The sequence below is a fragment of the Choloepus didactylus genome, chromosome 21 (assembly GCF_015220235.1).
Source record: "Choloepus didactylus isolate mChoDid1 chromosome 21, mChoDid1.pri, whole genome shotgun sequence".
NCBI lineage: Eukaryota > Metazoa > Chordata > Mammalia > Pilosa > Megalonychidae > Choloepus > Choloepus didactylus.
Genome location: NC_051327.1, coordinates 46,986,678 through 47,002,512, shown reverse-complemented (window position 1 = coordinate 47,002,512; position 15,835 = coordinate 46,986,678). Strand labels below are relative to the sequence as shown.

Here is a 15,835-nt window from a genome sequence, read left to right as displayed (position 1 = left end):
TCTTTGTTTCTTATCGACGGCGTCTGTAGTTTGTTTGGGTGAGGGGGACCCGATGGGAATTCCGGAGGGAGAGCTTAAACACTGCTGGGCACAAAGAAGTTGCCCATTCAATGAGTGAACGACCAGTGGCCGGGGGAGGCCTGGGTGCGGCGGCTCCCGGCCGGGAGAAAAGACTCGCGTGGCCTCAGGGAAGCTCGGTTTTTATTGTAGACACAGGTTGGGCGGAGAGGGGCATGGCGGGAAGACCTAGAGGGGCTCTAGGGGCGGGCCCGGGCGGAGCCAGAGGCGGGGCTACAAACTCCAGGATCTGGGAGAAACGCTCAGTGCGCGAACCCACCCGGAGCCCAAGCAGGGGCGGGGCTACAGACCCGGGCTCCGGGATTAGGCGCCGGGCAGGCAGGGGCTCCGGGATTGGGCCAGACGCGGGCGGAAGGCGGGCCCGAGGTAAGGCGGGGCGGGGCCAAGGTAAGGCGGGGAGGGGCGGGGCCTCAGAGAGAGTCCGACTGCTCGCTCGAGGCCTGGCTCTGCTGCATCTGCGCCTGCATCTTCTCCAGCATCTCCTGCATGCGGCGTAACTGTGCGGGGCAAGATTGTGGGCGGTGTGAGCCGGCGAGGCCAGAGAGGGACCTCGCAGAGGACCTGGGGTCTTGGTCGGGGCTTGGAGGCGCTGGCTCACCTCTTCGTCTTTCTCGCGGATCAGCTTCTCTGTCTCGGCCAGCGGCAGCATGGGCAGCGGGATCTCCGTGGCGCTCTGGCGGGAAAGCTTACTGGGGGTGGGGTGGGGAGGAAGGGGGCAAGAATCAGGCGCGGAGCCTGAGATTGCGGGACGGGCCTGAAGGCTGGGCCTGGGGCGAGATTGGGGTCCAGGGGGAGGAGTCATGTCCGGGAGGTCAGGGACCGAGGCCCAGCGGGGTCCTGGGCGGGGGCGGGAACTTGGACGCCTCTAGAGCGTCCGCTTCGGCTCTCACCTGCGGCTGGACCGATCGCGCGCCCCAGGCCGGGCCAGGCTCTGCAGACAGCGGGCCCGGTAGCCCTCGTAGAGCAGATCGTGCGTCACCTCCTTCAGGTCCTGCAGGTGTGTCTGCACCAGCATCCGTCTCAGGTTCAGAAAATCGCAGTGATGTGGGTTTTCCACTGGGAAGCGGACCAGCAAGCGTCAGGGTGCTTCGAGTCCAGCTCCACCAGCAAGGGCGAGTCTCTGTGCGTCCTGCGGCCTCCCCGGGTGGGTGGGTGGGTATCTGTGACCCAGGATCCCCTCTTCTGACTCCTAAGACCCCCAGGGCCAGAGTCCACCCCCAACCTGGCATGTTGGGTGCAGCAGACTTGGTGGCAGCCTGGGCTCCCTACTGGCCTCAGAACCAGGGCGAGCCTTACTCACCCTCCACGGTACCCCAGGAATAGCAGCGTCCCCTCACAGGCCGGGGCCCGCTGTCCCTCACCACCTCGCACGAACCAACCACTGCGAAGGGGATGCTTTCCTAAAGGCAGGGGTTAGGGGTCACCATTGGCTCCGGGAGTAGGGGGCAGAAACTTCTCTCAGCTTCCACCTCCACACCCGCCTCCTCTGCCTCAGACACCTTCATCTTGGCATCCTGCCTCTTGAAGTCTTCATCCTCATCAGAGTCACAGTCCGGGAACTGGTAGATGTTGATTTCCTCCTCCTTCAGCTGGTCTCGGATCTTGGAGGAGACAGAGACACAGAGATAGTAAGAGACAGACATTGCATGAACAGAGTCGCGAAATACAGGGATCCCGGGTGGTTAGAGACAGAGAGGAAGATGTGAAAGACAGTGATGCCTAGCGATGCACATTCAGTATGACCAAAATCAAAACTTCAGAGGCAGCGAGGGGCAGAGACAGATGGTGAAGACTGAGGCCTGGAAAGAGTCTAAGACAGGGTACTCCCACCCCCACCCCCGATGAGACCAGTAGAGAAGAACAAACAGAAACAGTGGGCAAGGGCTCTGAAGACACTGAGTGGTGGGTGGGTGGGATGGTCATCAGTATCTTGGGACCAGGAGGTGTCAGGGTAATGGTGGTCCATGCCCTTGCCCTCAGACAGGCCTTCTCCCAGGGGCTGCACATCCATCCTTTTCTGAGCCTCCAGAGACAAGCATCCCTCAGATTCTCCCACAGTCTAGCCTGACACATCATGTTCCAAAAAGACCAAGATGAAGGAAGTCAGAGCTGAGATCAAGTTTGGGCAGTGCCTAGGGTCAAAGGTCAGAGGTCACCACCATACCTTCTGCTTGAGGGCCTGGGCTTCCTTAGGCATCAGGGCGTCTGCTTTGCCAATGACTGGGATGATGTTGACCTTCTCGTGCACAGCCCGGAGGAAAGCCACATCTAGGGGCCGGAGCCTGTACCCAGGGATTGGTTAGGAACCACCCCAAGGGTGTGGAGACCCCCCTGCCCCCTCCCAGCCATCCCCTAATGCCCCATCCCCCAAGGTGTCCTCCAGACCCCCGGCCGAAGGGTGAGATGAAGTAGAGGCAGCAGTGGACCCGGGAATCCTGGATGTTTTTCCGGTTCAAGCCACTCTCGTCCCTAAGGTACTGCTCAAATTGCTCCTCGATGAAGTGTACCACGGGCAGCCAGCTGAGGTGGGGGAGAGGGCATGTGGCCAGAAGTCAGAGGCCACAGGGCAGGGCAGGGGGCAAGGCTAACCAGGACTAGGGGAGTGGCAGGTCATTTCTTTGGCTTCAACCAAAGTCATTTAGGGGCAGCTGGCAGGGGTGTAGGTGAGACATCAGGAAGTACATGTGGCCGCTGCGTGTGGTTGGGTGCGAGCTGGAGCAGACCAGGCCTGTGACTGAGTGGCCACTCGGAAGGGCTCAGCCCCCGCCCCTCCCCTCCTCCTCACCAGTTTGAGCAGTCAACTGAGTCTCCAAAGCCAGGTGTGTCCACCAGGGTCAGCTTCACCTTAATACCCCCCTCCTCGATCTCCACGCCCCGGCGCTCGATGGTCAGTGTCTGTGACAAGCGATCTGTGGGGACAGGAAGAGGTCTGGGAGCCTGGTATGGTCTGAGGCAGGACTAATTTCCATTCTCAGTGTCACAGTCTGCCCCCACCCATTTTTCAGGGGAGGAAACCGAGTCTCAGGGGAAAGCAAGTCTCAGAGGAAAGCAGTGAGCTGCTCAAGTCATCCAGAAAGCCCTGGGAGACCCAGATGGCAAGGAAAAGAGGGCATAGGACATGGGAAGGGGGTCTAGGGCTGTGCCTGGAGAGAATTGGGTGGGGGGTCATACCACTGGCTGCTGGCAGCTGCCGATCCTCATAGAGGTTGGTGAGAAACAGGCTGTTGATGAGGGTGGATTTCCCCAGGCCTGATTCCCCTGTGGAGGAGCCAGCCCAGCTGTTCAGGTGACAACCAGGGTCTCTAGAACCCCACCCCACCACCCACCAATTCCCTCTCTAAACCTCCAGACCTGCCACCATGAGTGTGAAGTCAAACCCCTTCTTCACCGACTTGCGGTGCAGCTGGTTGGGGAGGGCAGCAAAACCCACATACTCCTTGTCCTGTTGGGGGCAGTACAGTGTGGGGAGTAGCAGGCAGGGCTCACCTGTGCTCAGGGGCTAGGAGAGATCGGCCTACTGTGGGAACCATGGGGGTAGGGGGCCAGAACATCAGAACTTACCATGGCCCTGCTAGCTGTCGCCGCACCTGGTGTCGCTCCCACTTCCTCTGATGGGGCAGGAAGTTGAGTGCGGCAAACAAGGGGGTGGGCAGTGTAGGAAGCTGAGATACTGAAACTGGCCCAGGCCCAGAGAGGTGGAGAAAGCCAAGACCAAGGGTACCTGGGTCCCTGCCTCCCCAATCCCTTTGCCCATGACCCCTAGAGGCAGCATCTCCACACACTTTTATTCCAAGCCCCACAGCAGCCCCATCACCACGGTGGGAGGTAGGGGGTAGGCAAAAAGGAAGGAAGCAGACTGTTCTCCCTTCCAGGGGAGATGAAGGCTTTTACAGGGATGGTTTACAAAAAAAAAAATGTTCCCAGGGTCTGAGTGGACCAGAAGCCTTAGGTAACACATTCAGGATGGGAGGGGCCATCAGTTTTCCTTGCCAACTCATGCACTAGATTCTTAAAAGGGCCCTGGGTCTTTGGACACCACCACAAGAGAGACTTTCCTTCAGAATCCTGGCCTAGGCAATCCCCTGCTCCACCTCCTGAATTTGCTTCCCATGATCTTAGCATCAAGTCTGAGTTCTGGCCTGGCAGCCTAAGCCTCCTCCCACCCAGCCTCATCTCTCACTCCCCTAAAATCCTTGCCCTGCCCATGCAGCTTTTCCTTCTGCACCAGGTGAACTCCTGTTCCTCCTTCATGGTTTGATTCAAAGGGCTCTTCTCTGTGAAACCTTCCACAACCATCCCAGGCTGGTTTCACCCCTTCCTCTGGACTCCCCAGCACCCTTCCCAGACTCCTCCAAGGCCCACCTTTGCTTACCACATCCTCTGAATTTCTATATCCCCAGTGTCTCACAAAGAAGGTATCAAATAATATCCTAGATGAATGAGTGCATGAAAGGAGTGAATGAAGTCAGTTGGGGCCAAAGGCTGGGAGGCTGCAGAACATGTAATAGGAGCCCTGCTTTGGAGTCAGAAAGAACTTCCCACATCCTAGCTCTACCCCTTATTCACTGTGTGACCTTGGGAAAGCCATGTGATCTCTTTGAACCCCAGCTTTCTCATTTTTCTCAAGGTAAAATGAAATACACACATTTCAACTTCATTATCAGAACTCAGAGAGTGGCTGAGTACATGAGCTTTGGAGTCAATCAGTTATATATACAAACCCTGACTTTGGCAGGAGCTGGGTGAACTTGGGCGTGTAAATTAACCTCTCTGAACCTATAAAGTTAGTTTCTTCACCATGGTCTACAACGCCCTGCTTGATCTAGATCCTGGCTCCCCCTCCAACCCCATTTTCTTTCTCCACTCATTTTGTTTTGTTTTGTTTTTTAATGACTTTATTTATCAAATAAAAAAATATTCTAAGCAAAATAAAGCAAAGCAATGGGAAAAACAAAAATCCTGAAATAACTTCATTCCTTCCAATATACTCCTACCATGCCAAAAGAAAATTAACAAACCATAGTCACACCTGACCATCCCCATATCATTAAGATAACCCTCAATATCTTGTTTGTTCTTATTAGATTATTGTTCCCCCTTCCCTGCCTGCTGTCTATCTCTAGGTCTCCTGTATTCTACAATATCAAACACTTATTTTACATTTTTCGCAGAGTTCACATTAGTGGTAACATATATCTCTCCTTTTGTGTCTGGCTTTTTTCACTCAGCATTATGTCTTCAAGATTCATCCATGTTGTCATATGTTTCACGACCTCGTTCTTTCTTACTGCCACGCAGTATTCCATCGTGTGTATATACCACATTTTGTTTATCCACCCATCTGTCGGAGGACATTTGGGTTGTTTCCACTTCTTGGCAATTGTGAACAATGCTGCTATGAACATTGGTGTATCTGTTCATGTCACTGCTTTCAGATCCTCTGGGTAAATACCGAGAAGTGAAATTGCTGGATCGTACGGTAACTCAATATCTAGTTTTCTAAGGAAATGCCAAACTGTCTTCCAGAGTGGCCGAACCATTATATAGTCCCACCAGCAATGAAAAAGAGTTCCAATTTCTCCACATCCTCTCCAGCATTTGTAGTTTCCTGTTTGTTTAATGGCAGCCATTCTTATTGGTGTGAGATGATACCTTATGGTGGTCTTGATTGCATCTCCCTAATAGCTAGTGAAGATGAACATTTTTTCACATGTTTTTTAGCCATTTGTCTTTCCTCTTCAGAGAAATGTCTGTTCATATCTTTTGCCCATTTTATAATTGGGCTGTTTCTACTATTGTTGAGTTGTAGGATTTCTTTATATATACAAGATATCAATCTCTTGTCAGATACATGGTTGCCAAATATTTTCTCCCATTAAGTGGGCTGCCTCTTTACCCTTTTGACAAATTTGTTTGAGGTACAGAAGCTTTTAATTCTGAGGAGTTCCATTTATCTATTTTTTTCTTTTATTGCTTGTGCTTTAGGTGTAAGGTCTAAGAAGCGACCTCCTAATACTGGGTCTTGAAGATGTTTCCCTACATTATCTTCTAGGAGTTTTATGGTACTGTGTCTTATAATAAGATCTTGGATCCAGGTTGAGTTAATTTTTGTATAGGGTGTAAGGTAGGGGTCCGCTTTCATTCTTTTAGATATAGGTATCAGTCCCATTTGTTGAAGAGGCAGCTATGTCCCAGTTCACTGGATTTTGGAGCCTTATAAAAAATTAGTCAACCATAGATCTGGGAGTCTATTTCTGAATTCTCAATTCGATTCCATTGATCAATGTCTATCTTTGTGCCAATACCGTGCTGTTTTGACTACTGTGGCTTTATAGTAGGCTTCAAAGTCAGGCAGTGTTAGTCTTCCCACTTTGTTTTTCTTTTTCAGAATGTTTTAAGCAATTTAAGGCATCTTTCCCTTCCAAATAAATTTGATGGCTAGCTTTTCCAAGTCTGCAAAGTAGTTTGTTGGAATTTTTATGGGAATTGCATTGAATCTGTAGATCAGTTTGGGCAGGACTGACATCTAAATGACGTTTTAGCCTTCCTATCCATGAACATGGAATATCTCTCCATCTCTTTAGGTTCTCTTTTATTTCTTTTAGTAGAGTTATGTAATTTTCTGTGTAGAGGTCTTTTACATCCTTGGTTAAGTTTATTCCTAGGTACTTAATTTTTTTAGTTGCTGTTGAGAATAGAATCTTTTTCTTGAATGTCTGGTTTTATTTGTTATTTCCCTTTTAGCCCTGTAGCACACCCCCCACACACACCCTAAGGCAGCCACTCGAATATGCTTAATGTGTTCTTTTCTAGTTTGTATGTGGCTTGAAAAATGTGTAGTGTGTTTTGAGGGTATATATTTAATGTATGTAAACAGTATATATTAACACAAATGGCCATATATCACTCTGTTTCTTAACTAAGATCCGTCCATATTGCCACGGGTGTATCTTATTCATACTTCAACTGCATTTCTCGTACCCTTCTCATGCAATCTTGAGAAAGTCGCCTGTCTGGGCCTTACTTTTGTCGTCTATCACATAGGGTTGGAAACTCCTGCCACATCCAACACACAGGTTGGGCAAAGATTCTGTGACTATAAGAAACCTAGAGTGATTACGAACCTCTCTGATGTTTCCTCATCTGTTAAATGGCACCCTTAATAAGTCCTGCCTCACAGGCCATGATGGGGATTATGTGGGCTAATACACATAAAGCTCTGTACATACAGCGCAGTGCTTGGCATCTAAGAGGAGCTCAGGCAAAAATGTTAATTACTATATTATATGAGTTGAGTCACCAGCTCAAATCTCCTGACTGTTCTTCTGGATTAGTTGCTGCTGACCCAGATGGGGTGAATCTGTTGAGATTGTGGCCCTCTGGGGAGACAGAGATAGCCACAAGGAAGTGTCATACACAGCCTGCATGCTAAAAGTGTCATAGGAATAAAAAGAGTACTCAGAGTTGAGCCAAAGGGAGGGTTTCATTATACCCCTTCCCACTGCACAGCAGCCCTTCCTCCTGAAGTTCTCATCAGGCTGAGCAGATCTATGGTCTTAATTAAAACCACAGACTCCTCCCATCTCTCCACAAACAGAGCTGACTGGTTTCCAAGGCCTGCCTGTCAAGCAGAAAAAAATGGTCCCCTTTTCTCCTTGGTTCTATCCTGGGTTCAGACTCTGATCAGCTCTTCCCTGATACTTTCAAGAGCCTTTAAGAAAATAACACATATATTCATTTACTTATTATACATCCAACACATAATCATCATAGAAAAATTAGAAATGGAGCTGAATCAGAAAAAAAATCTAATATCGTTACCCTGATAGAATCCCGTTTTTGGTGTTTATCCGTCAAGATTTTTCCTATGCTATACATATGTATAAATTTATATTGTCAAAAATAGAGTCACACTATAACTTTGTTTGGAAATGTGCTTTTGCTACCTAATATGTTCTGTACATCTCTCTTATGATAACAAAAACACATGCTACATTATTATCTCTATAGATGCTTAGTATTTAGGGTGGGTTCTCATTTTCTCCTATGATAGCCAATGCTGAGCTGGGAGGAACATGTTTGTGGTGCTATGGTTGTGCACTTGTCCAATCATTTCTTTGAGCTTAATTTCTGTAAGGGGTATTACTGAATCAAAGGAGATCACATATTTAAGGCATTTGTGTATATTAACAAATTGCCCACAGAAAAGACTCTTGGCCGGTCCGGCCACTGTGTTAAGTGTGGAGTTGATATCAATTAACAGTGATACAGTATTCCACTTACATATTTATTAACTCCAATGATTTATGCCAGTCATTCCTGTGTTGAGATTTGGGGTCTGTTTGCTTGGAGAAAGTCCCACCTTTAGCATCAGGCAGTATGGGGTGGATAGCTCCCCTCCCCTGTGATATGTATCTGGATTAGTTCTTTGTCAGCTCACCTTCATGCATAGATGTCTTCATAGATACCTTTGTCTTCTCAAAGTCAGAGCCGGCTTTGCAAGTGAGTTAACTATGGTGTGCAGACAGGCCAGCCTTCAGGAAGGTCCCTCCATGAGGGGCTGGCTCTCTGCCAATTGATACCCTCTTACCTCTGCTACCCAGCACAAGTGCTTGACACATGGCAGATGCCCAGGAAAGGTTTGTGGAGCAAATGAATAAATTTACCATGCGATCTTTAGCTTCCACTGCTTTCCTATTACATTCACTCATGGCACGTTAAAACAGGACTATTCTCTATTTTCCTCTCTGAGGAAGGGTCTTGATTATCTCAAGAACTCAAGCTTCTAGCACATAGTAGGGTTTCAGTTAATGTGTGGACCACCGTTTATTTCATTCCCTCTACCTGGAGTCCTTCATACAACCCCCACTCCAGCCAGGCTGTGAACTCTGCTCAAATCTTAGCCATCTTGAAAGGACCAGTTCAAATGCCACCTTCTCTGTCCTTGGTTATTCAGCCAAAAGAGTTGTAGCTGATTTTTTTGCTAGGTATAATCCACAACCATTTAATTTTCAATTATCCTCATTTTATAGTTCAGGAAACAGGCTTAAGTAACTTCACCAAGGTTACTTAATGTAGTGAGTGATAAAGGCCAGGAATCAAACTATGTAAAAGGCCTTAAAGAGTGTCCACAGCCACTAAACTCTATAGAAAGTGTCTTTCTCTGCACTACACCCCCATAATACCATGTTCATAAGATCAACATACAAGCTGTCACGTTGTCTGCACATCTCCCTATCCCTGAGAACACCCTGAGGAGTTCCTTTGTATTGCCAAGTCTGGCAGTGTCTAGATATTGGTTCAGGATCAATAAGTATGGGTTGATTGATTTGTGGTCTCCATTTCTGTCAGTGTCTAACATCCATGCACACTCATTCCCACAGAGATTAGAACTCTTCCTGCTCTCCCACACTCTCTTCAATGGGTCCATATAATTGTCTCAAGTCCTTCCAGTTCTCTATTTTAATTAGTTGTATGCTTGCCTCTTGAAACTGCTAGCACCTAGAGGATAAACTTGCCTGTGTGTTTCATATCTTTATCCCCAACTGTTGGCTTAGCACTAAGGTATTAATAAATGGGAATTAATATACCAAACAAGGTTACCCCTCCCCATCATTGGTAGAGGGATCACAGACCCCTTCAGGCTTTCCCATTTCCCAAAGACAAGCCTGCCCAGAGTACAGATATTGGTGTTCATGACCCTGGAGGCAGGACTGCACCAGGCCGGCAAACAGCACTTACTTTTTCAGGCACTCCCTGGGCTTGGCCTTTGTAGGGCTGTGGACCTGTTCTTCCCCTCCCCATAGCCTCTTTCTTTGTGTCCCTGTCTCACTGACTGCAGTCCTTTGTTCTCTGCCTTGGGGCCTGTTTCTCTCCAGGCTCCCTGTCACTGCTTTTCTTATTGCTTCTCTGCCTCTGCTTCAGTGACTTTATTTCTATCTCTTATCTATTTCTACATCTCTTCATGCCGGTAGGCCAATCTTTTGCTCCTTTATTTTTGGTCTGCCATTGTCTCTGGGTCTCCATCTTTGCATACTCTCCGACTCATGGATTATGACTGTCTGAGTCTCTGACTCACGGTCTCCGTTCCGGGACCCAGGTCTGATTCCGTCTGCCTGTCTCTCCCCATTGTTTACCTGGCGGCCGCCTCTCGCCTCCGTTCCCGCCCGGGTCTCCCCTGGCCCAGCCCCCACTCCCAGCCCCACCCCGGGCCTCGAGTTCCCAGCCCTCGGCCTTTCGGCCCGGCCTCGCTTTGTTTTCCGTCTCGGCGCCCCGCCCCCGCCCCGTCTGGGATCTCCGTCGCCCTTTGTCTGCCTCGGTCTCTCCCCCACCCCTTTCCCTGGGTCCGTCTTTGGATCCCTCTCTCTTTGTCTCTCCGGGACCGGGGTGGCCGGCGCTGTCGGCCATTCCCGGAGGTCGACGCGGGTGGCCCCGGGACACGGTGACAATTAGGAAGCGTCTTCGGCCCTCGTCACCCAGGTCCAGCCCAGGAGGCACACGGTTAATACCACCGAGTTCGGGCCACTGCCCTTCGCTTAGAGTAGCCCTCTCGGCGCACGCGGCCCCCCGCCGGCCACCGAGCTCCGGCCAACGCGGGCGGCCTCCACAGGCGGGCAGCTCCGCCAAGGTCCTAGAGCGGCTCCGTGCGGCCTGGCGCTTCCGCTTCCCGTCCCCGCCCCCGGCGGTCGTCCCCGGGGCGCCTGGGTTCGAGCCCTCTCCCGGTTTGGCGCGGAGCCCGCATCCCGGGGCCGCCGGCGGCTCGGGCATCTGCGCCCCGCTGAGGAGCTCCAAAGGGCCCCGGGTGGCGGAGCCGGAGGCGGCCGGCGAGGTGAGAAGGGCAGCTGCATGCTGGGGAGGGGCAGCAGGTGCAGGGGCGGCCGGCGGCGCGGGCGGGGGCCACCGGAGCCGCACCCGGCACCTGGGACCTGGACGCTGCCCGGTGCCCGCGCCGGCCGGCAGAGGGCAGCGGCAGGGCGCCGCGGACCGCACGTGGCTGTGTGACCGTGGGATTGTGTGTCTGTCCCTTCGCTCAGGGCGGTGTACGGGCGATGGAGCGCGCGGTGGAATCGTGGAGCCCGGATCTCCATGGCCCAGAGGAAGGGGAGCAGCCGAGAGGCGCCCGCACAGGTGAGGGCCGCGGCGATAGGCTGCCAAGGACAGGTAATGGCCGGGTGGGGACTCCGGAGCTAGGCTTTTCCTGGCCAAGACCCGGAAAAAAAAATCGGGCCAGAGCTGCGCCTCAAGGAAGAGAGGGAGAAGGGGGCAAAAATTCCGTGAGGAAGCCAACGTTTATGAGCACCTACTGTGTGCCAGGCTGTGAGGGGCATCGTCTCAAGGACTCTATCCCCTCCCCCACCCCCATTTCCATTCTCACGGTCTCTGCCCTACTTTTGGTCTCATTCTGTCTCATCTCCGCAATTCCAACAGCCTCCCCACTGCCCCTTTCTGTCCAATAGTGCACTCTGCAGCCAGATGGATACTTCTAAATCCAGATCCAATTCTGTTCCCCTTCTCAAAAACCTTCCCTCTGCCTGCTTCCTAAATAAATATCTTAGCCTAGTGTTGTGTCTGAACATTCCATGCTCAGACTAGCCCGACCTCCCTGTCCAGCTTTATCTTCCATTCCTCTTCATGGTTTACTCTTTCCTCTGCTCTGAATGCCTGTCACTGATCCTTATCTGCTACTCTCTTGTGACAGAACAGTTATTGTTCTGAACCCACAATTATAATTATTTTTGCTTTATCTTATCTCACCTACCAACCATAGCATCTTGAGGGTCTGGATTCTCTCAGACACACACAGTAGGTGCTCACTGAAGGATGACTAATAAGTAAGAGAATGGGCTAATATAAAGAGAGATCATAGAAATATGTATACTAGGTTTTCAAATAGAGGCAATTTAGTGTAGTAGTTAAAAACACAGGCTTGGGAGTCAGGCAGACCTGAGCTAGAACCTTGGCTTTGCTACTTTGTAACTTTTATAACCTTGAGCAAGTGACTTAAATTCTCCAACTCTCAGTGGAAGTTTTTCTGTCTTTCTGATGGAGACAGTATTATCTCATAGGGTTGGAAGGATTCAGTAATGCTGAGTGCAGTGATTGGCTTATGTTAAGGGCAATAGTGTTTAAAAAAGGAAGTTATTACTGAGAAGCGCAGACAATAGTAAGTGCTCCAGAAGTTCAGAAGAGAGAAAGAAGTCCCTGTGACCACAGTTTGTCAAGGAAGTTTTCTTGGGGAAGTTGCTATCCAAGATAGGGGCTGAGCCAAAGGGCAGAGTCCGCAACTCCCTTTTCTTTCACCAGGTCTAGGGAGTGAGAATGTGGAGATTTCTCAGCCGGATGAGTTTGAACATACCCCACAGGAAGATGACTTGGGGTTCAAGGAAGAGGAAGATTTGGCCCCAGGTCATGAAGTAGGAAACTCCTCTCTCAAATCTGAAGGCATCCAGCCCTGGGATGATTTGTGGGTCCAGGGAGAGGGGCTGGGAAAGCCTCAGCCTCCAGACAGAGGACCCCGGCTCCTGGGAGAACCACGCTGGGGCCAGGCTAGTGATCGGGCTGCTGTGTGTGGCGAGTGTGGCAAAAGCTTTCGGCAGATGTCAGATCTGGTAAAGCACCAGCGGACCCACACAGGAGAGAAACCTTACAAGTGCGGGGTCTGCGGCAAGGGCTTTGGAGATAGCTCTGCCCGTATCAAACACCAGCGAACTCATAGTGGCGAGAAGCCCTACAGAGCCCGGCCACTGGCCCAGGGTCCCCCGAAGATTCCTCGGCCCCGGATCCCCGCTGGCGAGCGTCCTACCATATGCGGTGAATGTGGCAAGAGCTTCCGGCAGAGTTCTGACCTGGTGAAGCATCAGCGGACACACACAGGTGAGAAGCCTTACAAGTGTGGCATCTGTGGCAAGGGCTTCGGTGACAGTTCTGCCCGCATAAAGCACCAGCGGACACACCGAGGGGAGCAGAACCCTCGGCCTGTGGTGCCCAGACGGCGGCTACCTCGGGCAGCCACAGCAGCCACGCAGGGACCCAAGGCCCAGGACAAGCCATATATCTGCACTGATTGTGGCAAAAGATTTGTGCTCAGCTGCAGCCTCCTGAGCCACCAGCGCAGTCACCTGGGGCCTAAACCCTTTGGCTGCGATGTGTGTGGGAAGGAGTTTGCTAGGGGTTCAGACCTGGTGAAGCACCTGCGGGTGCACACAGGGGAGAAACCCTACCTGTGCCCCGAGTGTGGCAAGGGCTTTGCTGACAGCTCGGCCCGGGTCAAGCACCTCCGCACCCACAGTGGCGAGAGGCCTCACTCCTGCCCAGAGTGCGACCGTACCTTCCGCCTCAGCTCCACCCTCCTCCGCCACCGCCTCACCCACATGGAGCCCCAGGACTTTAGCTTCCCAGGCTATCCCTTGGCTCCCCTGATCTCCAGCCCACACCCCAGCACAAGCCCACCCCCACCTCCTCTTGGCACCAGCCCTCTGCTGACACCTCGCAGCCCTCCTCACTCCGGTGATGGCCCCTTCAGCCTGCCTGGCTTAGAGCCAGAGCCTGGAGGCCCCCAGGCTGGGGAGCCACCACCACCACCACTGGCAGGCGACAAGCCCCACAAGTGTCCTGAGTGTGGCAAGGGCTTCCGCCGAAGCTCAGACCTGGTGAAACACCACCGTGTGCACACAGGGGAGAAACCCTACCTCTGCCCTGAATGTGGCAAGGGTTTTGCCGACAGTTCAGCCCGAGTCAAGCACCTTCGCACCCATCGTGGTGAACGGGCCCGGCCCCCACCACCATCCACTCTCCTTCGGCCCCATAATCCTGGTCCGGCACCCACATCCCCTCGACCCCGAGCCCGGGCCCAGCCCTCTGGACCCAGCCAGCCCCATGTGTGTGGCTTCTGTGGGAAGGAGTTCCCCCGGAGCTCAGATCTGGTCAAACATAGGCGCACACACACTGGGGAGAAGCCATACAAGTGTGCAGAGTGTGGCAAGGGTTTTGGCGACAGCTCTGCCCGGATCAAGCACCAGCGTGGGCACCTGGTTCTGAGGCCATTTGGGACAGGGGATGGTCGGGCAAGGCTCCTCAAGGAGGAACCACCAACAGAACTGGAATGATGGGGTCCAGGGAGGGTGGAGGCGAAAGGGAGGGTATCTGCTTCTTAAGCAGAGAAGAAAGGGCCTGGGAGGTGGTGAGAGGGGAAGAAACGGTAAAAAGTGAATCAGTAGAAATGGAGATCGGAGACAATGACCTTGAAGCTCAGGAACCTGTCCTGGCTGGGCTCAGTCAGGATCCTGCCAGTATGGGCTATGCTCCCAGCTTTCTGAACACTGCCTGGCACACAGTAGGCACACAATAAATACTAGTTGAGTGAATAAACTGGTCTTCACCTGAGGGCTCTAAAATAAACCTCAATTCTGGCTGCCTCTTACCTGTTGAGGACTGACCCTTCCCAGCATTCCCCCCTGGGAAAACCAGCACCCTGAGCCAGGGTTTGTTTGACCTCAAGCTGCAGCAATGAGACTTCCAGAGTTTAAGGTGACAGAACAGAGGCAGGGACATCTTGACCATCCTTCTGCTGGGTAGAGTATTGCTGTGAATTAGGCAGTTGCTCACCCCAACCTCAGGCCACTAGAGGTAGTCTTAGCCAGGAAGGGCACTTCTGGACAGAGCCCAGGCCAATCTGCCCTTGAGGACCCCAGCCCACCCTATCACCTGGACACTCAACCTTCGTAGATTAGAAACAGCAAAAGGAACACTAATGGTATCTGGTCTGGATGCCAAGGCCAGGCCCTTCTGACAGATGTCAGCACAGATGAGCTGCCTGAGAGACTGCAGCTAGGAGAGGCCTGCGAGGCCAGGGAAGCCTGAAGGCTCAACAGCCACATCTCTGTCAGGTTGCCAATAAACTGCTTCTTGTATAAGGCCTGGACTTTGTGTGTGTGTGTGTGTGTGTGTGTGTGTGTGTGTGTGTGTGTGTGTGTGTGTGTGTGTACATGCGTGCAGGTTTGGGGGCTGGAGACTGTTTAGAGGGACCATCACAGGCAAAACCCTCATGCTGTTTGTCGACTTGTGTGGTTCCTTGCCCTCTGAGCCAAGGTTGGCTTGGCACAGTCAGCCTCTTTCTAGGTCCAACATCTGGTTCGGAAACCGCCGCCAGGCCCATCAACTGATGCCCACAGGCGCCACCTACAACACAGCGTTGAGCGCGACCCTTAAAAGGAAAAAGACGACGCCGCGGAGGGAGGGAGCTAGATATTAGATGGGTGGTTAGCTCAGAGAGCGCTGTTGCTATGGCTACAGGTACCCGGCAAAATGTAGCCGACTAGTATGGCGCAGGCGCAGAGGACCCCGCCACAGATACACCGCCTACGGAGACGCTGGGAAACGCCCCGACCCCGCCTCCCTGAGGCCCTTTTTAAGTACCGAGGAACAGGTCGTTTGGCTGCACAGCCCAAGGTGAGGGAAAAGGGGATGCCTCTCCCCTGGAAAAGGCCATGAGTCATTTTGGAGCAGTGCTCCCATTCCTAGGCTTTTCCGAGGACGACGCCAATAGGGAAGAAGGGGAAAGAAGGGCTTTCCTGATTGACTAGGAGCAAGAAAGACTAGGGCGGTTCACCCATCCAGCCAATGAAGTACACGATTGCTTTGCAACTCCCTCTTTCTAAGGGGTCTCAGCCAATAATCGTGCAAGAATGGGCCCTGGGATGGGAGCTCTCGCGATATCTTAACCTACGCACCGTCTCCCCTAGAAACTAGAAGAGTGCGG

At 52.2% G+C, this 15,835-nt stretch overlaps 2 protein-coding genes across 4 annotated transcripts; one reads left to right on the top strand and one right to left on the bottom strand.

The window, feature by feature from the left end:
• Positions 1 to 183: 183 nt before the first annotated feature.
• SEPTIN1 (septin 1) lies at positions 184 to 3,705 on the bottom strand. 2 transcript variants are annotated; one of them, XM_037813601.1, is made up of 11 exons: positions 3,640 to 3,705; positions 3,430 to 3,520; positions 3,250 to 3,336; positions 2,864 to 2,987; positions 2,464 to 2,598; positions 2,243 to 2,360; positions 1,578 to 1,679; positions 1,379 to 1,478; positions 969 to 1,134; positions 677 to 767; positions 184 to 575 (listed from the first exon to the last, which is right to left on the bottom strand). In XM_037813601.1, the coding sequence occupies exons 1-11, from the start codon at positions 3,640 to 3,642 to the stop codon at positions 489 to 491; spliced, it is 1,104 nt and encodes a 367-aa protein (XP_037669529.1). In that variant the 5' UTR covers positions 3,643 to 3,705; the 3' UTR covers positions 184 to 488. The 2 variants fall into 2 exon arrangements, with proteins under 2 accessions (XP_037669529.1, XP_037669530.1); XM_037813602.1 differs by having other exon boundaries at positions 677 to 751.
• A 6,853-nt stretch (positions 3,706 to 10,558) lies between these two features.
• Positions 10,559 to 15,059, top strand: ZNF48 (zinc finger protein 48). Of its 2 annotated transcripts, none has more exons than XM_037813590.1 (3): positions 10,559 to 10,578; positions 11,112 to 11,205; positions 12,382 to 15,059. In XM_037813590.1, exons 2-3 carry the CDS (start codon positions 11,127 to 11,129, stop codon positions 14,181 to 14,183), a joined length of 1,881 nt encoding a protein of 626 aa, XP_037669518.1. In that variant the 5' UTR covers positions 10,559 to 10,578; positions 11,112 to 11,126; the 3' UTR covers positions 14,184 to 15,059. The 2 variants fall into 2 exon arrangements, with proteins under 2 accessions (XP_037669518.1, XP_037669517.1); XM_037813589.1 differs by lacking the exon at positions 10,559 to 10,578 and adding an exon at positions 10,623 to 10,906 and having other exon boundaries at positions 12,382 to 15,058.
• Positions 15,060 to 15,835: the final 776 nt, after the last annotated feature.